Below are 26,371 nucleotides of genomic sequence, written 5' to 3' on the forward strand. Positions count from 1 at the left end.
GCTCAGTGGTTTAGAGCACTTCTGCTCTTGCAGAAGATCCAAGTTGGGTTATCAGCACCCATACACAGTTAACGAACGTCTATAATTCCAGTTCTAGGGGATCCAACACTCTCTTCTATCCTACCTGGGCACCAGGCACACACATCATGTACCGTGCATACAAACAAAATACTACCTTCTTTTTGTTCTCCTCCTTAGCTACTGTTTCCCCACACACCCACTCCCCAGAGAGTGCCTGCCTCCAAAGTCATCTCTACCCATGCAGAGATGTCAGGATGATGAACTAGACCGCTGAGTTCATCTTGTGAAAAGTCAGTTTGTTGACTTTTTAATTTTTAAATTAAAGACATTGTACGCAGGGCGGTGGTGGCACACACCTTTAATCCCAGCACTCGGGAGGCAGAAGCAGGCGGATTTCTGAGTTCAAGGCCAGCCTGGTCTACAGAGTTGAGTTCCAGGACAGCCAGGTCTACACAGAGAAACCCTGTCTCAAAAAAACAAAAAAAAAAAAACAAAAAAAAAGACATTGTACTCTTAAGTAAGGAGACTTTCTCAAATGAATACAACACAGAAACAGCTTTGGCAGTTTCCTACAAAGATCCATCCTCCTGTCCAGGCAACCCAGTGACTGGGTGGTTCACAAGAAATAAAATCAAGAGGCCAATCAGAGACCTACATATAAATATTTGCACATGTTTTGTCCACAACAGCCAAACTGAACAGCCACGTGACTGAAGAACAGACTTCTGGTGTGCATTATCAGTAAGCCCCAGAAATATTCTGACAGTCCCAAGTCCCAATAGACTGTGAATTGACAGAAATGTTCTGTGCCTACCTTTTCCTGGTAGCTATAAACTTGCCAGAATGTTTCAAACTGCATACCCTAAGGGCTGGAGAGATGGTGCAGTTAGGTAGTCTCTGCTTTGAGAGAGGCTGTGTTTAATCCCTAACAGGGCAGCTTACACCTGTGTTGCAGCTTTAGAGAAGCAAGTAGACCCCAAGGGCTTGCTCTTAGGCCAGTGCATTCAAACACGTGAGCTTCTGGTTCAGAGAGAACTCTGTCTCAAAAGATAAAATGGGAGCCAGGTGGTAGTGATGGCTTTCACCAGGCCTTTAATCCCAGCACTCGGGAGGCAGAGGCAGGCAGATTTCTGAGTTTGAGACCAGCCTGGTCTACAAAGTGAGTTCCAGGACAGCCAGGGCTATACAGAGAAACCCTGTTTCGAAAAACCAAAAAAAAAGAAAAGAAACCCTGTCTTAAAAAAAGAAAAACTGTTGCGGCCTGCCCGCAGTCCACAACACGAACAGTTCAACTGAGAATGGCAGTTCGAACGGAAAAGAGAGGAATCTAGACGGGGCGGAAGAATGAATGGAGCCAAGACAACATACATTCTGTTCAAGGCTCAATTTTACTATTTTCAGACATTCAGTTATAAAGGAAGGGGGAGGGAACCCAACTTCCCGCCAAGTAACTCAGGGTCCAGTAGCAGGACGAACACGTGTGTGCCTCCAGGCAGCAAGGGCAGGTTCCAGCAGTGGGCGTGGCAGGACGAATGAGCCGGTAGCTCCACCCTTGAGCAAGCAGGTTCCAGGCTGGGGGAAGGGAGGCCACAAAAAACAAAACAAAACCATAAAATGGAGAGGGATCAGGAAAGACACCTGACACTGTACCTCTGCCCTCTGTGCTAAAATGAATTGGTATCAATAATAGGATTGTTGATTCTCTGTTTTCTTTTGTTTTGTTTTGAGATGGGTTCTCATGTAGTCCAGGCTGGCCAGGAACTACTTATGTAGCTGAGCATGACCCTAAAGTCCTGGTCCCCAGTGCTAAGACTGTAGATGTGCATCGCCATAGCAACTATATGTGATGCTGGGACTTGAGCCAGGGCCATGTATGAGGCAGGCACTCTGCCACGCAAGCATTCCCACACCACTCCACCATTCTGTTTCTCTAAGTATATAAGTTTTTAGATCCAGAAACTTGAGACGAGCCTGTGATCCTGCCTCTGCCCATTTCCTTTGCCTTCACTTTTGATTTTATTAAGCAGGGGTGTCAGCAGATTACCTCAGCATGCTCAGACTTTACCAGCAGAGGGTGATGGGTGGGAGATGAAGGCTTTCCAGAGATAGATGTGTGATTGGTTTCTAGTGCAGTTCCTAGCTATGGGACAAGGCTTGTCAAGTCTGCTACAGGAGGGCATTAGCAGGTGAATGAGATTCTGGCCTCTTTCCAGCTGCTGCTTCATGTCTGCCATGACCTGACCTTGGCAATGCTGAGCCAACAGGCTGCTGCCTGGGAGGAGGTAGTGCCTGCTCTGCTGCAGGCTGTGGTTCGGAGCTATACCTCAGGGAACTTCACCCTCATGCAGGAAATCTACTCAGCCTTTCTCCCAAGTGGTAAGTAACACACACACACACCTCTCCCTGATGTCCTCCCATTATAGCACAATATAACCTCAAATTGGACTGGACTGGACAATGTCTTTAAAAGGCAGTGATGCTGTGGCAGGAGGATCACTACAGATTCTGAGCTGTGTAGGAAGTTCCATGTTTCCTGAGGTTACAAAGTAAGACAAAAAGAAAGCCAAAGTGTTTGCACTGGGTTCTTTGCCTGGCTCTGCTCTCTCTTAAAGCTCAGTTGGAGAGGTAAAGAAACAGAGCTGAAAAAACAAAACAAAACAAAAAGCTGGTGTGGTTGCGCACGCCTTTAATCCCAACACTCTCAGAGGTAGAGGCAGGGAGATTTCTGAGTTCAAGGCCAGCCTGGTTGGTCTACAAAGTGAGTTCCAGGACAGCCAGGGCTACACAGAGAAACCCTGCGGGGGTTGGGGGGAGAGGCACCTGAAAAAAAAGAAAGAAACAGCTGGCATGTAGTACATGTATCCTATCAGCCCAACATGATGGGGGTCAGAGGGTGGGGTGTGGGGGAAGGGAGTTAGATAGATCAGCACTTCAGGGTAAGTTTAAGCACAGCCCAAACTCCATGAGATCCCGTTCAACCCATTACCACCACAGGAGGAGGGGAGGGTGCATGGGGCTAGGCATTCCTTAACTTTGTGATTAGACCCTGTAATTAATCTCAAGTTTTAGAGCACAGTATGGTTCACACCCCATCCCCATCAGTGCAGCCCTGGAGCGCTTAGTAAAACAGTGCATTTCTGCTGTGCTAGGAGTGACGCCATCTAAGGCCATGATGGCATTGTCCCAAGGCAGAGGGAAGGGATTAGTTCCTTTGACTTTGGGCAAAAGGACATAATCCCAAGAGTCACATCACTGTCCCATTTTCTTGGGTAACATTATATAAGGGTGAGAAGCCAGGTTTCTCACAGATAAAGAAATGCATACCATATCCCAAGGTCCTTTTCTTCCAGGCTGTGACCACCTCCGAGACAAACTGAGTGACCTCTCTCCTGCCATGACAGCTTTCAAAAGCTTAGAGGCCTTTTGTGTTTATGGGCAACTCTATGAAGTCTGGTGGTCGCTCTGTGGGCCTGGCTCTGAATCAAGCGTCTGGGTGTTGTCAGCTGAAAGCACGGTCTCTGATAAACAGAGCAAGCCAGAGGACAGTGCCGGTGCGGAGGGCAAGGAGCAGCCTGCGGGCCTGGGCCCGAGGCTCAGTGCAGAGAGTGAGCGTTTGCTGAGTGCCTGCAAGGAGCTTTTCTCAGAACAGCATGCCAGCCTGCAGACCTCCCAGAGGACTGTAGCCGAAGTCCAAGAGACACTGGCAGAAATGATCCGCCAGCACCAAAAGAGTCAGCTCTGCAAGGCCACAACAAATGGTCCCAGCAGAGATGAGCCCAGCAGAGATGAGCCCAGCCAGGAAGCAGAGCGGGCTCCTTCTCAGCCTCCGAGCCCAAAGTAAGTTTAGGTCCGGGACCATGATTGCATGTTGTCCACATAAGTATGTGATACCATTGAGTAGGCCTCTGGGAAGCAGCAGACCTGGGTCAGACAGCTAATTCCAGCCCTTCCAAAGCCTCTCAGTGCTCTGCAGATGAGATTACAGGGCGGGGCTTTTATCCTGACTACACTTCCCCAGGCTAAAACCCAGAAAACACCGTAAATTCAGCAAACCTACAGAGGTTATATTAACTTTAATCTGTTGATTATAATTGAGGATACCTGCTCTTTTAGGCGATCTGAGTTCGGTTCCCAGCACCCATGTGGGGACCTCACAACTGCCTGTGACATTAGCTCCAAAAGACCCAGCACCCTTTTCTGACCTCCTGGCACTTGCTACTATACGCACATACCCAGTCAGAGACATGTGCATACATATAAATACTATGTCTTCAAAAGTGAAAAACCTGCGCCTGTAATTTCAGCACTCCAGAGTTAGAGGCAGGAGCTTCAGGGGTAATTCAAGGTCACAAGTGGCCACTTAGGAAATGTGGGTCTCCAAAGGAATTAGAAAAGAAGTCTCTTGTAACTTAGAGATCCTAGGGAGCTGTAGGCAGTTGAGGTTTGCTTTTTATTTATGTATAAGACAAGATCTTTCCCTGTGGCAGCCCTTCTTTCTACCTCGGCCTCCCAAGTGCCGAGGTAGAGATGTAACCCACCACGCCCAGCCAGTTTTGCTGCTACAAACAAACGCTGTAAAGCCTTCAGGTTGGCTCCTACCTTTTGCTCACAGGATCCCATTCCTGGCTGTCTTTCCTCTAAAGCCCTATGTTCTGTGTTTCAAGTAGAAAGCGACAAACTACATCTTCATGGATATGCATCTCATCCCATTTTGTTGCCTTCTCTTGATCTCTGTATTTATGAGTTAAAGTTGCTCAGACATAACAAGTAGCTGGATTCAAGAAAGTACAGAGGATGGGAAAAGAACAGACAGATGACCAGTGAGCCCAGGAAGACAGTCACTGTCACTTGCCAGCTGGAACAAAGCAAGACACGGTGAAAGACTGGGTATATGGCTGAATAAGGAGAGTCTGCCCCCAGCATGCAGGAAGCCCTAGATTCCATCACCAGCTTCACACAGAAAAAAAATGGGCATGGTGGTGCACGCCTGTAATCCCAGCACTGTTGGGGTTGGGTCAAGGTAGCAAGAGAATCAGGAGTGTAAGGTCATCCTTGGTTGCATAGTGCAGTTCAGAGCCAGCCTACTAAACGGAAACTGCAGTGAAATAGCACTCATTCCCAGGGTGCTGTGGCTGCCGCCAAGAGCAGTGCAGCACAGTTTGAACCCTTGGACTCGGTGAGAACACTGAGCAGTTCCTTGGGAATTAGACAGTGAGACCCTCCAGGAGATCTAACCGTTCTACTCATATGTCAAAGACTTGCAACAGGACAGCCTCACATTTGAAAACACTCTGGGCTACACAGCAAAATGCTATCTAAATAAATACAGGGATGATGAAATAATTGAAATCCCACTATTTGTATAAGCATCTGGCACACTGTGCATGATAGCATTGAAATGGGGAAGCAGCCCAGTATGTTTCACTCAATGGAATACTACTTAGTGTTTAGAAGGAAATGCATCATGGTATATACTCTAAGGGAAACCTTAATGATGATTCCATGGTACAGGAAGTGTGGGCTGCCAGGAAACAGCGAGAGCAGAGACAGCATTACCATGGAAGGACGAGTCCCAGTCTCACAAGAGCTCTGGTCTTGAGCAAGTGTAGTAGTGAAGGCCTTTAGTTCCAGAACTCAGAGGCTAATCTGATTAACAAATCAAGTACCAGGCCAGCCAGGGTCACACACTGAGCCACTGACCCCCCTTAATCCTCACCCCCAAAAAGTTCTAGTCTTGGGTGGTAGTGACAGCAGCCCAACACAGTGCACGGTGGTATGTATGTTTTAGTGCTTGAGATGGTTTTAAGTATTATTTTATTATAATGAAAACAGTGGGCACTGGGCAAGTTGCTTGGTGGGTAAAGGCACTTGCCACCAAGCCTGATGAACTTAGACCTACATATGAAAAGAATAAACCATTTCCCAAAGCTTGTCTTCTGACCTCCACCTATACATGCTATAGCGTACAAGTACAACCATGACTGCACAGATAGACATACAGTAAACAAGATTTGATTATTTTATATGCATTGGTGTCTTGCCTGCATAAATGTCTGTGAGGGTGTCAGATTCTGGCGCTAAAACAGTTATGAGCTGGCCAGGCGTGGTGGCACACGCCTTTAATCCCAGCACTCGGGAGGCAGAGACAGGCAGATTTCTGAGTTCGAGGCCAGCCAGGGCTACACAGAGAAACCCTGTCTCAGGAAAAAAAAAACAGTTGTGAGCTGCCATGTGTGTACTGGGATTTGAACCCAGGTCACCTGGAAGAACAGTCAGTGCTCTTAATCACTGAGCCATCTCTCCAGCCCCCAAAAGATTTTTTTAATTGAAACATCTGGGGTAGTAGAAAGTGAGGTAGCCGCTCTATGTGACTTCAGTCTCTTGTTACTGTTACAGCAGAGAAGAAGGAAATGCACCAGTGTCTCTCCCTGAATTAACCAGAAAGCTCACAGAGGCGAGGGAGAGAATAGCGGAGTTTCCAGAGAGTGTGAAGGTGAGGGGATTTGAGTCATCTACATCTACTGCAATTGCATGTATGCTGGTACACATCTTTAATCCCAGCACTCCGGAGGCAGAGGCAAGCGGATCTCTGCTGAGACAGTAGTTACCTTTGCCTCTGCTTCCCTAAAATGATTTGTAAAAATAGCAGTACTAACCACATAGAAGGCTTACAGTTCAGTCTTGGGGAGAACCAAACAAGAGTTACACATGGTTGAGGGGTAAAACATTCAACTTGGATGTTAGCTGTGCCTGTGCGCAGCACTCAGGGAGGGTCAGCACTTGCCTGTGGCATGGTCCTGGGAGCAGTGGTGTGTGGGGGTTGGGCTGGGGCACTGTCACCCAGGAGGATATGCCACTAGACAGCCAGTTTCACCCATAGCCATATCCATAGAATTGTCAGTGTGTGCCTCTACAGACGCTTATCTGTCCTGTCATTTTTATAGGCCTGGCCCTTTCCAGATGTACTGGAGTGCTGTCTCGTCTTGCTTCACATTGGGTCCCAGTGTCCTGGCGCTGTGGACCCTGAGACACAGCAACAGGCCCAGAAGCTCCTTCAAAAGTATGGGCACACTCGAGCTTACAGAAGACACTGCCAGAGTCGACACACGTGAGCTTCCAGAGGCCATAAAGCTGTGTCACACGACCCACGACAGCTTCACCTCGGTCGTGGCTCACCAGGCCTTCACCCTGACCTTCAATGGAAGGATGCTGTGATCCAACTGACAGATGAGGGTGAAGTTTGAATCCATTCACAATGGAGCCTGCCTGGTACCTTTCAAGTGGCTTCCTGGAGTGGAGGGAAAAGCCAGCAGGGTCACTAAGAACTAACCCTGCCAAGACTGTCTCAAGCCTTACGTGGTTTCCCCAAAGAGAAGCCTTTGTATTCACCCAAAGTCTGTCCACCCCAGATGCAGCTGCCTTTATAAATCCTCACCATCAGAAATGTCTCGTTCTGTGGGAGGTACACTCGACAAATACCTATCACTGTTGGAGTTTGGGGTTCTTAATTATATTGTTAGCTGGGCCTGCCCACCTCAAAGACTAAAGGAATTAGCCTTGGAACATTAGGTTATTTTATTCTTTATGGAGTTGTTTACATGGACAAGTAGCAAAAGCTTTCCCAGAACAGAGCTAGTGAGGCTGGCTGTTTTCCTCCAGGCTGTGTGACTGGTGGTGGTCAGACAGCTCAGGAAAAAAATCACTCTTAGTGGTTTGTGTAATCTTTTGGGGTCATAGAACCCTTTTTTGAGAATTGACTTAACACAGCCTAGAGAACAATGCGTCTTCCTTTTGTGTGTGCCTCCCAGGACAGTAGGCTCCTACCTTGCACCGTGCAGCCCTAAGTACTATCTACTCACCAGTCCTGGGCTGGACTTCCAACAAGGAAGGTCCAAGACCTGTGCCTCCATTGTCACTGGTTTCTGGAACAGGAGAAGCAGGTGTGCTCAGGCCGGGTGGGAAGAGCATGCCTCCCTCCTCTTTCTCCCTAAGGTCCATTGTAAAGGCTTCATCTTTGGGCAGCAAATTTTCCCAACTGGAAATCCTTGGGACACACATCTTGAGATACTTGTGCATATCTAGCTTTGGGGTCTAAAAAATGCTAAGTCCCCCAAAAGAAAATACTGTCCAGATGAGGGTGAAACTTGAATCCACTCACACAATAGATCCTGCCTGGTGCCTCCCAAGTGGCTTCCTGTAGTGGAGGGAAAAGCCAGTGGGGTCACTAGACCCCTGCCAAGACTGTCTCAAGCCTTACATGTGAACTCAAGGAAGATGCATTGGTCTGAAAGGCAAGAGTCTTGACAAAGCTATGAGTGGGCATGACTATATGGAAGGCTGGATAACTCCCAAGTAGCTTCATCTATAGGGAACGTTGGTTCCCTCCACTTAAAAGAGCAGTTGGTAAGCTACAAACTCAGCTTTGTGGTTTGCTGAAACAAGTACCTGTTGGGAGTAATCCTGCACACTGCATGCCTCTTTCTTCTGAGGAAAACTCAGAGGCATGAGGGATTCAAATTCAAGTCCAGCCTAGGTGATAGTCAATAGATTCCTAGTCAATAATCTAAGAGACTAGAGAGATGGCTTGGGTTAAGAGCACTGGCTGTACTTCCACAGGATCTGGGTAGTTTTAGCCCCACAAGAAACCTAAAGTAAAACTACCCAATGGGAAAATTAAAATGGCAACTGTTTTCCTCTTATCTGCTCTTTTCAATAATGTATATCAACTTGCTAGTACTTGAATATTGTCATTTCTGTATCCCTAGTTATAAGAACCAAAAGACCCTGAGAAGCAAAGGCATTCACTCAAGGTTCTAGCGGGAAATGTTACTCCTGTGTGTGTGTTTGGGGGAGGGGGGTTAACCTTTCTAAGGTAATTTGGTCTAGACCTCCATTCCAGTTACCCACACCACCACCTCGTAGCACTGTCCATCTCATGCCCTGGATCTGTTCTCAACATCTCCTTACCCCTCCCTCTGCCAGTGAGTGCGTTCCTTTCCTGTCAGCGTCTTACCCCGTGTGGATTCTGGCCCAGCTGCTGCCACCTTGACTGACTTACTCATCCCTTAACCTCAGCTGGATTTTTTTTTTCACCAAAAAACCACTCCCAATCCCTAGACCTTAAACTCAATGAGTTTATACAATTCAGACTGTATTTGTGTAAAATCATTTACTGTCTGGCAACAAGGTAGGCGTCTCTGTGTTCACCCTAGCACCTACTAGAGTGTAGTTAATGGAAGTTCATTAGCTGAATAAACTAGGAAACTAAGGGACTTAGTTGGAAATTTGGAAACATGGGGCTCACATATGCCAGCATTGGCTAAAAGGCTTAAGGTTGATACCCAGCCTTGCAAACAGGTATCCAAAGTCAGCAGGACACAGGCTGACTGCGCATGAAAGCTGTTCTCTTCATTCTCCCCTAGCACCTACCCCTTGCATGGCTGTGTGCTCAAGTGACAATACTTGCCAGTTCTCACAGACCTGTGCCCTTCCTCCAGCACCTCACTCTATGTAATACACAGTCCCTCTCTTCAACTGGGCACTCTATGAGAAAAGCTGTTTTTTAATCCAAGGTTTGAGTCCCTGTGTAAGACCCAGCAGCACACCAGGGCACCTTTACTGAGAACCACTCTGCTGCCAGCCAGAATTCTAGATTTGTTGAGTGTGGTGGTAGAGGCCTACACTGCTTGCCATTCAGGAGGATGGCTTGGTGGTCAGGGCTGGCCTAGGGAACAAGACCCTGACTCAAACTCTAGAAGGGCCCCACGACTTACATTTTTGTGCCAACAGAAAAGGCTGGTGGGGAAGCTAAATCAGGAAGTCTTAAGTTCAGTGTTAGCTGCAGAATCCCACTAACTATAATGCACTATATGTGAGTAGCCAGGGGGAATACGATTAGCGCTACTCTACTGTCCTAGTAAGGCCCAACAGCTAGCAGGGTGTGAAGTGAATAGTTAGTTGTGAATTACATGTGTGCTCCCTCAATACCTTCCAGGGCTCTTAGGTGAACCAATCCTGCCCGATCGAGGTCAGTCAGATTCTAGCTAGCAAAGACCACACTTCATGCCAATGGTTAAAAAGCAATCTTTATTTTACAAAATTAAAAACATAAATAATATTTACAAGCATCTTAAATACCAGCTTTAATACTTGACATTTTGTCATTTCAAATTCAGTTTCCCACAAGCTTTTAAAAGGTAAGACCATTCCTGCCTAAGTGAGCTGCTGCTGTCTGTCTCTGCCTTCCAAATAAGTTTTTACTTCTTACAATTGTCCTTTCTTTCTGTAGTCGTTTAAAAAGCAGTGTGCTTCCTAAATGCCTAACTTAAGCACAGTCAACAGACTTCCAAGCACAGCTGTGGGGTGGAGGACTCGATGGGTTCTGAGGAGAATCCCTTTACTGTCCTACTCAGTCACTCCTGGGTCTTCCTAAGACTCCACCTCTTGAGAGCTCAGACTCCTTAAATACAGCCGGGGAAATGGAGGCTAAGAGCACAGCTGACAGATCACCCTGCTGAGAACACCGTGGACTTGGAGCATGATCTACTTAGTCTAGGGAAGTTCATCATCCGAAAACCAAGGTGAGGCTCGGAGGGCAGCCTAACAACAGGGAAGGAGACAGAACTGTCTCCAGATTTCAGCACGGGCCATCAATTACTGTATCATCAGGACTGCTCTGTCCTGAAGAAGCACAAATAAGGCAAAACAGCCCACTGGCACAGACCTGCTTCCCAAGAACATACACCTTGTTCTCTGGCAGCCACAGCTCATCTGAGCAACTTCATCAGAGCAGCAAAGCCAAAAGAAGAAGAATGACAACATGTAAGAGTCACAGACATTTTACTGGTTTGTTTCAGACATCCTGGAGATTTAAAAAAAGTGTCCATGGAGCCATGGATGCTGGTGGCAGGAGGCAGCAGAGGGGTGTGGGCTAGGACTAGGAAGACTTGTTTACAAATTCAGAGCAAACCCCCTCCTGGATCTAAAATAAAGGCATCTTTAAACAAAAACCCAAAGTCTCTGCTTGGAGCAGATGCAGGTCAGTGGCTGGGCAGGCGGCACAGGCGGCATGGTGCACGCACCATCACTGCTGCATGTTGTTGATCATGGCCAAGATGCTCATCTTCTCCTGGGCACAGTCCACATCCTCATTCTGCTTCTGGGCTACCCCTGTGCCCAGGCCATAGAGGCGCCCACAATACTTGGCATCGTCAATACTGTCCTCAAAGAATAGCTGCAGAACAGGATAAAACCAGCTGAGAATGGAGCCAAGAGTCATGCCAGCTCCCAGCTTCTCATGCCCTGACACACAGCACATTGGACAGTAACAACAAAGATACCAAACATCCCCCTCATAGAAGTTTTCTGCTCCATGATTCCACATCCCGGCTCTGCATCCAAAACTGACTTGGGATTCTTATGACTTGCCAGTGCTGAAGCCCTGGACTGCTACTGTGCGGAGTCACAACCCTGCCAAGCAAGGCAGTGAGTGACTAAGGACTCAGGCATGCCAAGTCAGCTCCATTCCATCATGGTTCCTCAGTCATGAAGTCCTGCAAGCCAGGTGTGCTGGCACACGTGTAATCCAGCACCCGAGAAGCTGAGGCAGGAGGGGACCAGGCACTCAGCAAGCAACTCCACCTTACTATCACTGGGCAGGAGCTACACAGTGCAATCACAAGATGCTGAGCACAGCCCTGGCCACAAGTGCCACCTCTGTCAAGTATAGCAAACATCTCCAAGCCATTAACAAAGGAGCCAGTTGGCAAGGACCAGCCTAATACACTTGCTACTCTTTAGATCTAAAATGTCCCTAGAAGTCCATGTGTTAAAGGCTTAGCACCAACTGGTAGGTTTACTGGAAAATGGTAAAACCTTGAGGTTGGGGCCACAACTCAGCCTCTTCCTGTTTCCAAACCACTAAAGGATGAACAGTCACTATGCTTTCACGAGCCATAACAGAGCCAGCCAACCACTGGCTAAGCTGTCTCAAGTTAGAAACCTAAATAAACTGGTCCTTTGAACCTGGCCTCACATATTTTGTTAAAGCCACAGAAAACTAGTTAATTAAACACTGGAAATACCAGCCAGGCAGTGCAGTTCACAGCTATAATCCCAGCCCTGAGGCAAGGAGAGAGCCATGGATTCAAGGACAAGCACAAACCTTTAATTCTGTACTCAAGAGGCTGAGCAGGAGAGCAGGCAGATCTCCAGACTGAGTTTAAAGCTAGCCACGGCTACACAGTGAGACCCTGTCTAAAAATATCAAGTGCCATTTTCTCCATCCTAAAATTAGACCCATACCATGTCTCACTCCTTTTTATCAACATTCATTCCTTAAAAATATCAGCCAGGTGGTGGTGGCACACTCCTTTAATCCCAGCACTCAAAAGGCAGAGGCAGGCGAATTTCTGAGTTCGAGGCCATCCTGGTCTACAAAGTGAGTTCCAGGACAGCCAGGGCTATACAGAGAAACCCTGTCTCAAAAAAACAAAAAACAACAACAACAACAAAAAAAAATCTTTCCAACAGTGGTAGCTCATGCTTTGATCTCAACACTCCAGAGGCAGACAGACAGGTGGAGCTTTCAGTTAAAGGCTAGCCTGGGCTACACAGAGAAACCATGTCTGGAAAAATACATATAAATAAGCAAACAACTAAATAATTAAATAAAACTAAAAGAAAAATATCAACAATAGTAATTTTTCTATTTTTTCCCCCTATCCTGGAATTTGATCTGTAGACCAGGCTGGCCTTGAACTCAGAGATCAGCCTGCCTCTGCCTTCCGAGTACTGGGCTCAAACTTGTACACCACCACCACCCAGCTTTCATTATAATTTTTCAAAGTGTTTTCCTCTTAAAATATATATTAAAACTTAAAAGAGTACATAAATAAGCTAAAAGAAGAGCGGGAGAGATGGCTCAGTAGCTAAGAGCACTGACTGCTCTTCCAGAGGTGCTGAGTTCAATTCCCAGCAACCACAAGGTGGCTCACAACCATCTGTAATAGGATCTGAGGCCCTTTTCTGGTGTGTCTGAAGACAGTGTATACATATATAAGATAAATCTTAAAAAAATCAACCTAAAAGAGAATTCACTTTTCCTTAGAGAAATAATATACAGTAATTAACAGAACTCAGCCTCCGTGGATAGACTAACAAATAACATTCCTACTGTAGAAAGCAGAAGAAAATAAAGGGGACACCGTCTGGAAACTCAGGCCTCACACACTCAAGGGACCCCACACCTGGAAGCTGTCATCTCAGAGACCCTCACACTCAAGGGCCTCACACTGCGCTATTACCTCTTTCATCCTGAAGAAAGCCATCCCCGTCAGCAGAGAGTCTGAGCCTGCTTGATGCTGCCTTCCGATCCTCTGCAGATCCAACTGATCAGCCACCTCCTGAAGGCCTCCCTAAGGGACAGAAAACTGGGGTGTCACATACCAACACTATTCTCCTGGACTCAGCTAAGTCTACTCATGAACATTTAGCAGTGGGACAGGCCATTCATCTAACAGGCTTCAATAGCCATTTTTCAGACCTTCACTCTTATTCTTCCCAAACAGTACCCTGCTGCATGCTCTGTGTGCATGCAGAGAAGAGAGACAACCTTCACGAGTCAGCTCTATCATATCGCAGATCAAACTCGGGGCCATTAAGGTTAGCAGCCCATATCTTTACCCACTGAGCCACCTCACAGGACCAACTTGAACTTTTTAAGAATTAAAAATCTCACTGGGGGGGGAGTGTATTGGGGACTTTTTGGATAGCATTGGAAATGTAATTGAGGAAATTACCTAATAAAAAAAAATAAAAAAAAAGAGCCGGGCGTGGTGGCGCACGCCTTTAATCCCAGCACTCGGGAGGCAGAGGCAGGTGGATTTCTGAGTTCGAGGCCAGCCTGGTCTACAAAGTGAGTGCCAGGACAGCCAGGGCTACACAGAGAAACCCTGTCTCGAAAAAACCAAAAAAAAAAAAAAAAAAAAAAAAAATCTCACAATAGTATCAACCAACCAGAGCTCCCAGGGACTAAACCACCAACCAAGGAATACACATAGAGGGACACACGGCTCCAGCCACATATGTAGCCGAGGATGGCCTTGTCAGGCATCAATGGGAGGAGAGGCCATTGGTCCTATGAAGGTTTGATAGATGCCCCAGTGTATGGGAATTGAGGGCAGGGAGGCAGGAGTGGGGGGAGGGAGGTAACACCCTCATAGAAGCAGGAGGAAGGAGGATGGGATAGGGGGTTTCTGCAGGGGAGAGGGGAAGATCAAAAGGGGGGATAATGCCGGGCATGGTGGCTCACTCCTTTAATCCCAGCACTCAAAAGGCAGAGGCAGGCGGATTTCTGAGTTCGAGGCCAGCCGGGTCTACAGAGTGAGTTCCAAGACAGCCAGGGCTTCACAGAGAAACCCTGTCTCAAAAAACCAAAAAAAAAAAAAAAAAGAGGATAACATTTGAAATGTAAATAAAATATCCAATAAAAATTAATGAAAAAATTTTTTAAATCCCTCAGAGGGATTTTTAATGTGGAACAGTCGTCACAACATACTGCACATGGCTTCATGTCACCAACTACTCTGTCAGGTTCTCAAGCCTAAGAGGAAGGCAGCCAGTCTCAGGATGCAAGAAATAGGGCTTTTCTGGTGCCAGAGTCACCAACAAAGTCAGCTAAAGAGAGAGCCAGCTCGAGTAACATCCTCCTTAGATAAGTCTGGCACCTGGCAGGCCTCAAGAAAGCATAGTGAATGCATTAATGCAAAACAAATCTGAGTGTGGGAGTCTGCTTGTTCATTGCCTGTATTAGGAAAACACTGTCTGTTACCTTCAGATTTTTGCAGCTCTTCATCAGGTATTTCACATCGTAAATGGACGGGAAGAAAAGATTCAGGATGTGAAAGAACTCGTGTTCTTCTTCCGGCAGTCGAGAATCTGTTAGCAGCTTTACCATGTAGCCAAAATCATAACCACTAAAGGAGGAGTGAAGCAGATGTCTGAAAGCAGCCTCAGTCCAGCCTTAAACCACCACCTCAGGCTAGGGGCTGGGCCTTTCAGAGAACACTGAGTTCTCAACTTTACATTCAGTGAGGAAATTTACATAAGGAAAGTTACTATGAGAAACACACAAGAACCTGAGAGTTTGTGTGAATTTGATTAATCAAAACTCAAAAGTAAAGCCGTAAGAGCACAGGAGAAGGATCACCTAAAGAGAAATTTTGAGTCAGAGTTCCAATCCCAGTACCCAGGTCGGACAGCTCACAAATGCCTGTAAGTCTACCTGCAATGGCCCAGTATCTTCTTTTGGCTCCCTAGGTACTCACACACATACCTATACATACCACACACACACACACACACACCCTTTAAAAATAAACACCTTCCAAAAAGTATTTAAAGAATATCTGTATTTGAGGACATTTCAAAGGACAATCCACACCAGGCTGAAAATAAACAAGCCCACAGCAGCCTCCATCCACCTGGAAGACAGCACTGCACAGCCACTAAAGCACTGCAGGTCAAGTGATGCAAAGACCATGTGTGTGCTCACGTGCTCCCCAAACACTACACAGGAACACCAACACCACCTCCAACTTCGCACTGCTGCTTCCAAAAAGCCAGGAGGACTCAAATCAACAAGAATTTAGTTCCTCCCCAGTGCAGCCTACAGTCAGAAGGGGAAAGCTATGCTGAAGAGACAGGCCACAGTTCCCATGGACTGACCTGTGAAATGAAAGCCACTTGACATTGTCACAGAGAACCACTCCCGATGTCATAAGCAGCTCTGCAAAGTGCAGTGTATCGATCCCTTCCTCCTCGTGTTTCTGGAACTGCAACCCTGAGTTTGCAAGCAGATCTATGGAATCCTGGGAGTACATATCCTCTCTGAAAAACAAGGTGTCACTATGAGCTGGCGGCAGTGAGACCAAAGCAGAAGAGATGTTATGGTTAGCTTATGATTCGGAAACACAGAACTCCTGAAACACTCCAAAAACCAACAGATTTATTTCCTAATTACCGAAAACCTATATTCTCTCGCTTAAATTTTTGTTTTACGTAAATGAATGAGTTAAACAATTGTGAGCCGAGCTCTGGGAATTGAGCTCAGATCTTTTGGAGGGGCAGCCAGTGTCCTAACCATTGAGCCACACAATTTTTATGCTGTTTTTAATTTTTTTTAAATATTAATTTATGTATATGGGTGTTTGTCTGTGTGTATGTCTGCACACCAGAAGAGGGCATTCAGACCCATCACAGACAGCCAGTGGCCACGTGGCTGCTGGGAACTGAACTCAGGAGCTCTGGAAGAACAGCCTGTGCTTTTAACCACTCAACTATCATCTATGCGGCCTTTCTTTTTTTTAATTTTTAATCATATTTACACTTCTTTATATTATTTACAGTAGAATTTAACAAAACAAACTTGAGACAGAACTAACCCTGAAGTTTATTTATAAAACAAACAAAAGGCAGGGCTGGAGAGGAGGCTCAGCACTACAAGTTCTTGCTGCCGTGGCAAAAGACCCAGGGTCAGCTCCCAACCATCCATACTACCAGTCCCAGGGATCTGCTAACTGCTGTGGACATCAGGCACATACATGATAGACAGATATACATGCAGGCAAAACATTAATACACAAAATAACAGTTAAGGCAAGGCATGGTGGCGCACGCCTTTAATCCCAGCTCTCGGGAGGCAGAGGCAGGCAGATTTCTGAGTTCAAGGCCAGCCTCGTCTACAAAGTGAGTTCCAGGACAGCCAGGGCTACACAGAGAAATCCTGTCTCGAAACACACACACACACACCCCCCACACACACACACACACACAAAACCAGTTAAAAATCTTGGGCTAGGGGCTGGAGAGCTGGCTCAGTGGTTAAAAGCACCGACTGCTCTTCCAGAGGTCCTGAGTTCAATTCCCAGCAACCACACAGTGGCTCACAACCATCTGTACAGGGATCTGATGCCCTCTTCTGGTGTGTCTGAAGACAGCTACAGTGTACTCACATACATAAAATAAATAAATCTTTTTAAAAAAGAAAAAAGAGCCGGGCGTGGTGGCTCATGCCTTTAATCCCAGCACTTGGGAGGCAGAGGCAGGCGGATCTCTGAGTTCCAGCCTGGTCTACAGAGTGAGTTCCAGGACAGCCAGGGCTACACAGAGAAACCCTGTCTTGAAAAACCAAAAAAAAAAAAAAAAAAGATAACAAGTTTCAGGACAGTCAGAGCAACATAACAGAGAGAGACCATGTCTCCTCCCACCTCAATCCCCAAAACCACATGATGTAAAGCTTATAGCAACCAGCCCACTCAACTCAGCCGTCCAGTAACACTGAGGGTCTCCCGAGACACTCACGTCAGGTTGAACTTGAAGTTGAACTGCCACGTGTTGATTCCAGACGGGTACTCCCCCTTCTCGTTGGTGAACGTAAGGCCCAGCTGGATGATTTTAAGAAGATCAACATTGCACCGCAGAAGCTGATACTGGTAATCTATGGAGCTTCGAAATTCACCGATCGGCCGTACAACAACACCTGGGAACTCTGTGTCCTAGGAACAAAAGCCTCTCACCATTAAGCCTCACCAAGCAGTGGTGCTCAGCAACTCATGAGCAAAATTGCTCTTCAGTTTACAGAAGCCCAAGATAAGCTTCCAAGGTCTAGATCACAACAGTACACAAGACAGGTGAATGGGTAACTAGAGGGAGATGTGGTCAGGTAGGAACTTTTTTCACTTATTCATTTACTTCATGTGCATTGGTGTTGTACCTGCATGTGTGTCTGTATGAGGGTGTCAAATCCCCTGGAAGTGGAGTTACAGACAGTTGTGAGCTGTCATGTGAGTGCTGTGAATTGAACCATGGTCCTCTGGAAGAACAAGTGCTCTCGACTGCTGAGCCATCTCTCTAGCCTTCAGATAGGACCTTCCAATATGAGTTAAATACAAATACAGCCAAGTAGATGTGGTGGCTCACGGGGGCTTTGCTCCTTCCCATCAGCTTCTTGGTGTGACGTATACTTGAAAGAGAAGCCCGCCCGGCTGATGGCCTGCTGTTCAGAGCTCCCACCTTGGTCTCATGTTTTTATGAAGAACAAATGCAGCCTTCCTCTTTTCTGAGTGACTATTTCACTGCCGTGTGTACATAAAACCCTTTTATACCCTTGTAAAGCTAAGACTGGCCTATACTCATTGATCTTGAACTCCTGACCCCACACCCTCACCCCCAGTGTTTAGGATGACAGGATCTTAACCTGCTGGGAGAGCTTGTAAGGCTAGTGCCTCTAATGGACAGAGGAGTGAAAGCAGGGTTTGAATACAGACAGTGGCAAGCTCCAAGCCTGGAGTAAAACAGAACACCTGCGTGCTCAGGGGCTGGTCTAAGAAGAGTGCCACCTAACCCACCATTGGGCAGGAAAATAAACCACACAGTACCAGTCCTTCCCACTTTACCCAAAGACACCAGATCTGCAATGTGACATCTCCTGCCTTTTTTGTGCTAGCAATAAAATGTTTGAATATTTTGAAAACATAGGCTGGGCATGTTGGTACATGCCTATCTTCCTAGCACTTGGGAGATAGAGGCAGGAGGATCAGAAAGTCAAGTCGTCCTCTTGAAATATGCCTGTGTTACATGAAACCCTGTCTCCAAGTTTTAAAAAATTAATAAGTACCACATGCTCAAATTCCCATGTGTGAGGAGATATATCCAAGGGGCTGAGGTAGGTCAGAAGCTAGAGCACTTCCCAGCACCACACATACTGGGCACAATGGGGTAACCATAGCTCAGCACCAAGAAGGCAGAAGCAGGAGGATAAGCACAAGGCCTGTCTGGACTACCCAGCAAGTGCTGGGCTAGCCAGGGCTTACATATCCAGATCCTACCTAAATAAACAAAAATAAACATATAAAAGACTTTCTATCAGAGGAACACATTACAAAACCTGTGTCAGAAGCTGTGCCCTCCTCAGAGACACTAGCTGCCTTGACTCACAAAAGCAATTAGGTTTCCATCAGTCTAACCTTCCCTGGCTTTGGTGGGGAGGGCCTACTCACCATAGCGATATAGCTGTAGCTGAGGACAATCTCACGGATCTTCCGCATCTCTTCCTCAAGATTGCTGGCCCACACCTCACAGATGACCTGACTGTTTTCTACAAGTGCCGCAGGCATCCTGAAGGCACCTGAGGAGCCACCGTGAGCCAACTATGTAAAAGAACAAACAAGCCTCCTTCTGTTTGATTTAATTGTCCACACTGGATCCAATCTAGATATAAAGACAGTTTGAAATCACATTAAGTTTACACGGTGGTATAAGATATCAACAAATCAAACACATTAAAATTGTATTTTAGTCAGATACAGTGACCCAGACACATGATCCTAACACTCAGGAGGCCAAGGTAGAAGGAGGGAGAGTTTAAGACCAGTGTGGACTATTTACTGAGTCCATTTAAGGTCAACCAGGGCTACCTAGCAAGACCCTATCTGAAAACACACACAACCAGAGTTTTACCCTAACTTCATTAACAGTCAGTGCATTCAGCATCCACTACCTATGGAGTGCTTACACTTGCCTTTGTCAAGTTTGTTCTCTCTTGATACAAAGAAAACCCTACCTGTTGACCTGAATCCTTAACATGACATTAAAAATGGCAAGTTACGGGGCTAGAGAGGTGGTGCAGCGGTTAAGAGCACCAATGCTCTTCCAGAGGTCCTAAGTTCAATTCCCAGCAACCACATGGTGGCTCACAACCATCTGTAATGGGATCTGATGCCCTCTCCTGGTGTGTCTGAACACAGCAACACCGTACTCATATACATCAAATAAATAAATAAATCTTTAAAAAAAAAAAAAAAAGGCAAGTTACGCTGGACAGGGGTGGTTTTGATTTTATATATACCATGTGCATGCAGTGCAGAACGCCCAAAGGCAGGCATCAGATCCTCTGGAACTGTACTTAGAGATGGCTGTAACTACCATATGGTGCTAAGAACCAAACCTAGGTTTTCTGCAAGAGCAGAAACTGGTCCAGACTGCTGAGCCATCTCTGCAGCCCTGTGATGTCTACTTTTTTTACTCATAATAAATAAGTTAGGCAGTAAAGCCCACAATAAGAACAGAGGGTGGTAGGGCTGACGAAATGACTCAGCGGTTAAAAGCACTGGTGCTCTAATAAAGGATCCAGAGTCAGTTCCTAGTACCCAGATGGTGGCTTACATCCAACCATGATTCTAGTAGTTCCAGGGGTCTGATGCCCTCTTCTGGCCTCAACAAGCACCAAACAGATACATGGTACACACAGCCGTTCTGCAGGCAAAACATTTATACACATAAAGTAAAATAATAAAAAAAAAGAAGAGGCCAGTAAAAGTAATTCAAACGGGAGCAGAATGGCCGACGGTGTACAGCACAGGAAGTACTGGGCCGGTCAAATTCAACACCACCAGAGCACTTGTCACTACAGCAAACCAACGCAAAAGGCTCAGTTATTAACAGAACAGAAAAGGCATAGATAGAGCTCATGCTTAACAGCCTAAGGCTTGATCCTTGACTCCAAAACACACACACACACACACACAACTAAACACAAACAGGAGGCCAGTGTAGCAATCTAAGGAGACCCTGGGAAGAGGGACGCATAATGGTGTAAGAGCTTCCTTGTAAGGCAAACCCCACTGCATGGCTCCTCAACACAGTCAGTATGTAGCAGTGAGCTCCAGTGCACAGGGGCAAACACTTGCAGCAACAGTAAATGAACATGAGGGGTTTCCGAAGACCAGCGCATGGGAAATCAATCCTTGTTTCCCAGCTTTGGAACTGACATACAGTAGAGACTCCAGAAGACAATGAGGCTCATTCTCAATGCTGTCTCGTCTACTTCTCCTTAAGAGACCATTCATTCACTCACGGCAGACTACTCTTCAGATACTCCCCTGAAACTGAAAGCTGTGTGGTGGCTCTCACATACACACACCTGTGGAGCTGCCACACAACCCATTTCTTCCCGTTTTTCTTTTATGAATAAAGGCTTGCAAGTGAACTAATAGAGAACAGGGAAGATGCTTGTTCACAATGAATGCGCAGTAAATTCAGCTTCCTGACAACTGAGAAAATGTTTGTCAAGAGTTCTCCAGGCTGTCCTTGGAACTTGTAAAGCTGCCCTTCTCCGCCCCCAAGCACTGCACCCATCAACACCAGCAGCTTCACCTAGCTCTTGAGGTTACCTCGCATGTCCAGTTACTGAAACAGAGACACAATCTGGTTTCCCTAAGCAAGCCGAAAACTACATAGCAGGTAAGTGGGCACCATTCCTGGACTTCCAAAAGATGTTTCCATTAAAACAAGAAGGGGCCGGGCATGGTGGCGCACGCCTTTAATCCCAGCACTCGGGAGGCAGAGGCAGGTGGATTTCTGAGTTCGAGGCCAGCCTGGTCTACAAAGTGAGTTCCAGGACAGCCAGGGCTATCAGAGAAACCCTGTCTTGAAAAAAAACAAAAAACAAAAACAAAAAAAAAACAAGAAGGGACACAGGCATAAAGAAACAAACTGCCTAAAGCTATTTAAGAGAGAGTTTGTTTCAGGAAGCCAACCACTTTCAAAGCTACTGTTACATTATCAGGTAAAGTGGAGCTACATAGGAGCAGACACTGGCAAAGACACAGGAGCCATTCCTACAGCAAACTTTTCCCTAGCCAATCCGTGGGGATATGATTGGCAGATTCCAGAATGGAAAAGGCAGTTCTTTTCCAATGAAGAGATACTAAGAGAGTGATGGCTTATGCCTCCGGTGGCCATCCTGTGCTAAGACTTAAAAAGTCCCAGACTGGACTGGGGAAAGGCTCAGCGGTTTAAGAGCACTGATGGCCCTTCCAGAGGTCCTGAGTTCAAATCCCAGCAACCACATGGTGGCTCACAACCACCTGTAATGAGATCTGATACCCTCTTCTGGTGTGTCTGAAGACAATGTACTTATATATAATAAATAAATCTTAAAGGGGGGGAGGGGAGGCTGGAGAGATGGCTCAGCAGTTAAGAGCACCACCGGCTGCTCTTCCAGAGGACCCAGGTTCAATTCCTAGTACCCACATGTTAACTCACAACCATCTGTAACTCCAGCTCCTCGGCCTCCAAGGGCACCAGGCACACACATGGTACACATACATATTGACAAAATACCCATACATATAAATACATAAAAAAGAAAGAAAGAAGCCGGGCGTGGTGGCGCACGCCTTTAACCCCAGCACTTGGGAGGCAGAGGCAGGTGGATTTCTGAGTTTGAGGCAGGCCTGGTCTACAGAGTGAGTTCCAGGAGAGCCAGGGCTACACAGGAAAATCCTGTCTCGAAAAAAAAAAAGAAGAAGAAGAAGGAGGAGGAGGAGGAGGAGGAGGAGGAGGAGGAGGAGAGATCATTCCAGATCAGCCTCAGCTTTGGACTCTATCATCAGACAGATCCACAAGGGATCCTTCCCAGGCATATGAGAGAGACCATAACTGAATGCACATTTAACTGAAGAGCAAGTGAACTTCCTGGGCATTCTGGCCACAGGGAAGAGAAAACAGCAACTCAACACAGACTAACGACCTCCCTCCACTTTCCACCCAAGAAGCTCAGGCTCCAAGATGCCTTCTCTTCATCACCCTCTCATGCCCATACCTCAGAATGAGTCTATGTTTTCAAGTACAGTTATTTGTGTAACAACAGCGCCTGGGGTAACCTCATTACTGAGGTTTCAACCAGAAGAACAATAATGAATTTCACAACTCAAAGAAAAAACTGACATCCTGATTTATATATACTGAGAAGATAGCAGTCCCACACTCGGGAGGCTGAGAAAGGAGAATCCCCAGGAACTTAAGGCCAGTCTGGGCTACAATCAGAGAAGACCCTACTTTTATTACATTGTTCCATTTTGTCCTTTGAGACAGGGTTGGAGAGATGGCTCAGTGATTAAGAGCACTGACTATTCTTCCAGGCAACCTGGGTTCAAATCCCAGTACACACATGGCAGCTCACAACTGTCTTTTTTTTTCTTTTTTTCTTTTTTTTCCAAGACAGGGTTTCTCTGTGTAGCCCTGGCTGTCCTGGAACTCACTCTGTAGACCATGTAGACCAGGCTGGCCTCGAACTCAGAAATCTGCCTGCCTCTGCCTCCCGAGTACTGGGATTTAAGGCGTGCTCCACCATGCCTGGCCTTGAGACAGGTTTTTCTATGTAGCCCTGGCTGTGCCGGAATGTACACCAAACTGTCCTTGGACTCAGAGATCTAACTGCCTCAACCTCCAAGTTCTGGGATTAGAGGCGTGCAGCACCATAGCCAGCTGAGACCCTGTTTTTAGAGGGAAAGAAAGCAAACTAAACCGACCAGGGAGGCAGGTTGGAGGTATGCAACCAGCACTTGCTGCCAAGCCGAGAACAACTTAAGTTTTGAGCCCCAGACTCACTTGATGGAAGAGAAGAACATAAACCCCAAATATGACTTCCACATGGGCAACTTGGCACATGTGTACACACAATAAATAATAACAATAATAATAATAGCTTAAAGAAGAATGGGCTGGAGTGATGGCTTAACAGTTGAGAGCACTTGCTGCTCTTCCAGAAGACCAGAGTTTGGTTTCCAGCACCCACGTGAATTGGCTCACAAATGCCTGTAACTCCAGCCCCTGAGAATGTTGACGCCTTTTCGGCCTATTTTTTCCACCAACACAACTCGTGATATTAATTACAAATTCATACATTAATAAACATTAAACCCTAAAAAATTATCCTTCAAAATTCTTCAGGAAGGTTCGGAGGTTGGCGCTGCATTCTTCTTTAAAGATTTATTTTTATGAGTATGAGGGGGAGAGGGTTGAGTGTATCAACAGCTGTGCGATCTCTCCAACCCCTTAAATGAAAATTTTGATCCCATGCAATGTTTGCCTCACAGGCTGGCTTTAAAACTCGATCCCCAAACCAGCTATATTTGAAACTACAAAGGGAAAGGTGTTCTCACACACACACAAACACACACTACCCTGTGTTCTCCCACACACACAGACACAAAAACACTGACACGCAGACACACACACACCCTAGGCTGCCAAGCAATCTGTTGTGACCGCTCCTGATTATACAAACTTGGGAGCAGGGTGTCTGTGCACCCAGGTGGGCTCAAGAGCGAGGAGTGCGAACGCACGAAACCATGCTCTCCCTGCCAGCCGCGCAGACAGCTCCACTGAGTGTCTCCTGCTCGTCGTCTGCTTTTGTTTGCGCCAGAGCGTCTGGAAGACAATCAGCTTCACTTCCCTGTTCCAGAAAACTAAACAAAAGGCTTTAGCCCTGCAAGACGGGCGCAAGAGGAAGCAGCGGCCCGTTAGAAGAAATGGCAACAGGTCCCCTCTGGAGCGTTCCAGGCCACAGCCCTGGACTCAGACGGCACCCCATCCAGCTTGCTGGCTCCCCGACGGCGGCCCTGCCACGCAAAGCTGCAGCACCCCAAGAGCCAAGCAGAGCGGCCTCTTGCCTCCCCCACCATTCCTTAGGCCTCTAGGCTGGACTCCGGAGACCGAGAGCCCCGTAGCCTCTGTGCCTCAGTGTTCCCGTGTGTAGGATGGGTCGCCACGGAGGCACTTCCGCCTCCTGCTCCTACCGTGAACAACCTAGCCTGCTTACCCTGGCTGGCGGCCCCGCCGAGTGCGGGCGGCAGCGGCCCTTGACCCCGAGCTCTCCTCCCTCTTGCCCCGGATCCGCTCCAGGAACCCAGCTCGACAGGGAGACGCGAGTCCCGGCGCCCAGAGCGGCCGACGATGGGCACCAAACCAGAAGGTTGCACCGCTCTACCCTTCGGCCCTCCCGACTCGCCTACTCTCCGCGTCACTCCAGGCGTGCGCGGGCCCGCCGGTCTCGGCTCCGCCCCCCGCCGTGCGCGCTCAGATACCTACGCCCCGCCTCTTTGCGCAAGCGCAGAGCGAGAAAGTTGGGTTGGCGGAGGGCGCGTGCGCAAAACAAGGTTTGCCCTGAGGCCTCAGACGGTGTCTAGCTGCGTAAACTGGGTCCCCGCCTAGGTTCTGGAGTATCCTGAGTCGCACCTCGGGAAAGGACGGGATCTAGAACTGGCCCCACTTCCTAACATCAGAGCGTTTTACGACTATTGGTTGGAGGTGATGATGCAGGGCACATGGAGTGTCCTGACCCTCGATTACTGTAACCTGAACCCCTCATTCACAGACCATCTATTCACAGAACCCCTTCTGGATGACCATTAGGTGGGGGTGGGAGAGCGCCACCAAACCGAGGCATGAATGAGGTCAGCTGAGCACTGCCTCCCAGGACCTGGACGGCCTAAGCAGCGCTGCGCCGGGGACTGTGCTGTCCGCTGTTTCCCTGGTATCACTGTGGGTCAGTGCAGAGAGAGAGGGGCCAGTCAGGGAGAGGAGAGGGTTCGCTGGCAGCGAGGCCATGCTGGGATGCATTGCCACCTCGTGCTTTCCCACAGACAAGAAGACTAAGATCTCCGAGGAGCGCCTCCCCCCTCCCCTGGTGCCTCCTCTCCTAGGGGCCGTAGGTAAGCATACAGCAGGTGTCCCCCTTCTGACATCCCGTCTCCCAGTCACTCTGTCCTTTTCATTTTAAACTTTTATTCCAGAAGAAATCCCAAAAATAGGACTTACTGACTAAATAAGAGCTAGCCTTTCAAACTGTGAAATCGCACAGCCAGCTTCTGGGGTAACGATGTCAGGGACAGTTTCTGAAGCCCAGCCTTTGTTGTTTCTCTCCAGGATCTGTAAATAGAGACACAAGATTGTGATGAGGATGAAACCCTAGACAAAGCAACAACCATCCCCACAAAGAACCAGGCCTGGGCAGTCAGTAACTGTAGCTGCGGTGGAATCCCTGCAACAATGTTGATGGGACTGGCTGCAGGGCTGGCCTCTTTTGAGGTGTTCAGGTTGTCTAGGCTAGCTAGACACTGCCTTCCCTCAGTCTGTTCAGTGCCTGTCCTTGCTCTGTTCTGTGATTCGATTCAGGAGAGGGTGGACCTAGCATGTGCTAGTCATGTGAGAAGCATGGGATTTGGGGGGGGGGGGTTCTTGCCACCAATAGGCCTGGTGTGCTCTGAAAGAGTTGAACAGGAAACACCTGGCTTCCCCCACACACCCTTCACCTAGAGTTTCTCACAGACACTAATTGTATTTCAGGAGGGACTGGAGTGGAGTGTCTACACTTTAAACAATGGCTTTCAAACTGCAAACAAGAGAAACTAAAGTTTGAACACATTTCTTCAATTGGAAAAGCATAGTTTTGAAAATACAGAGAAGCATGGTTATAACATGGATCTTTTTAAGAGCTGAATGGTAC

The 26,371-nt window shown here is 47.3% G+C and overlaps 2 protein-coding genes across 16 annotated transcripts in view; one reads left to right on the forward strand and one right to left on the reverse strand.

Annotated features, from left to right (window-relative positions):
- The window catches only part of Gemin5 (gem nuclear organelle associated protein 5), a 50,437-nt gene extending 41,271 nt beyond the window's left edge, over nucleotides 1-9,166 (forward strand). For 5 of the 11 annotated variants that reach the window (XM_029483775.2, XM_029483776.2, XM_029483777.2 and 2 more), the window contains 3 exons: nucleotides 2,235-2,397; nucleotides 3,372-3,858; nucleotides 6,966-9,166. In XM_029483775.2, coding sequence (XP_029339635.1) covers nucleotides 2,235-2,397; nucleotides 3,372-3,858; nucleotides 6,966-7,236 — 921 coding nt within the window. In that variant the 3' untranslated portion in view covers nucleotides 7,237-9,166. Of the gene's footprint in view, nucleotides 1-2,234; nucleotides 2,398-3,371; nucleotides 3,859-6,417; nucleotides 6,515-6,965 lie in introns of all 11 variants that reach the window. The other 6 variants (XM_021175736.2, XM_021175739.3, XM_029483783.2 and 3 more) reach the window with 2 other exon arrangements.
- On the reverse strand, nucleotides 1,438-24,871 carry Cnot8 (CCR4-NOT transcription complex subunit 8). 5 transcript variants are annotated; one of them, XM_085830000.1, is made up of 7 exons: nucleotides 24,686-24,871; nucleotides 19,080-19,290; nucleotides 17,383-17,576; nucleotides 15,748-15,909; nucleotides 14,852-14,996; nucleotides 13,326-13,436; nucleotides 1,438-1,593 (listed from the first exon to the last, which is right to left on the reverse strand). In XM_085830000.1, the coding sequence occupies exons 2-7, from the start codon at nucleotides 19,194-19,196 to the stop codon at nucleotides 1,474-1,476; spliced, it is 849 nt and encodes a 282-aa protein (XP_085686126.1). In that variant the 5' UTR covers nucleotides 19,197-19,290; nucleotides 24,686-24,871; the 3' UTR covers nucleotides 1,438-1,473. The 5 variants fall into 5 exon arrangements, with proteins under 5 accessions (XP_085686126.1, XP_021033595.1, XP_021033596.1 ...); XM_021177936.3 differs by lacking the exon at nucleotides 1,438-1,593 and adding an exon at nucleotides 10,091-11,254; XM_021177937.3 differs by lacking the exons at nucleotides 1,438-1,593; nucleotides 24,686-24,871 and adding exons at nucleotides 10,091-11,254; nucleotides 24,546-24,656.
- Between the last annotated feature and the right edge of the window lie 1,500 nt (nucleotides 24,872-26,371).

This window comes from Mus caroli, unplaced genomic scaffold (assembly GCF_978045245.1).
Source record: "Mus caroli unplaced genomic scaffold, Mus_caroli_1 scaffold_13, whole genome shotgun sequence".
Lineage (NCBI taxonomy): Eukaryota > Metazoa > Chordata > Mammalia > Rodentia > Muridae > Mus > Mus caroli.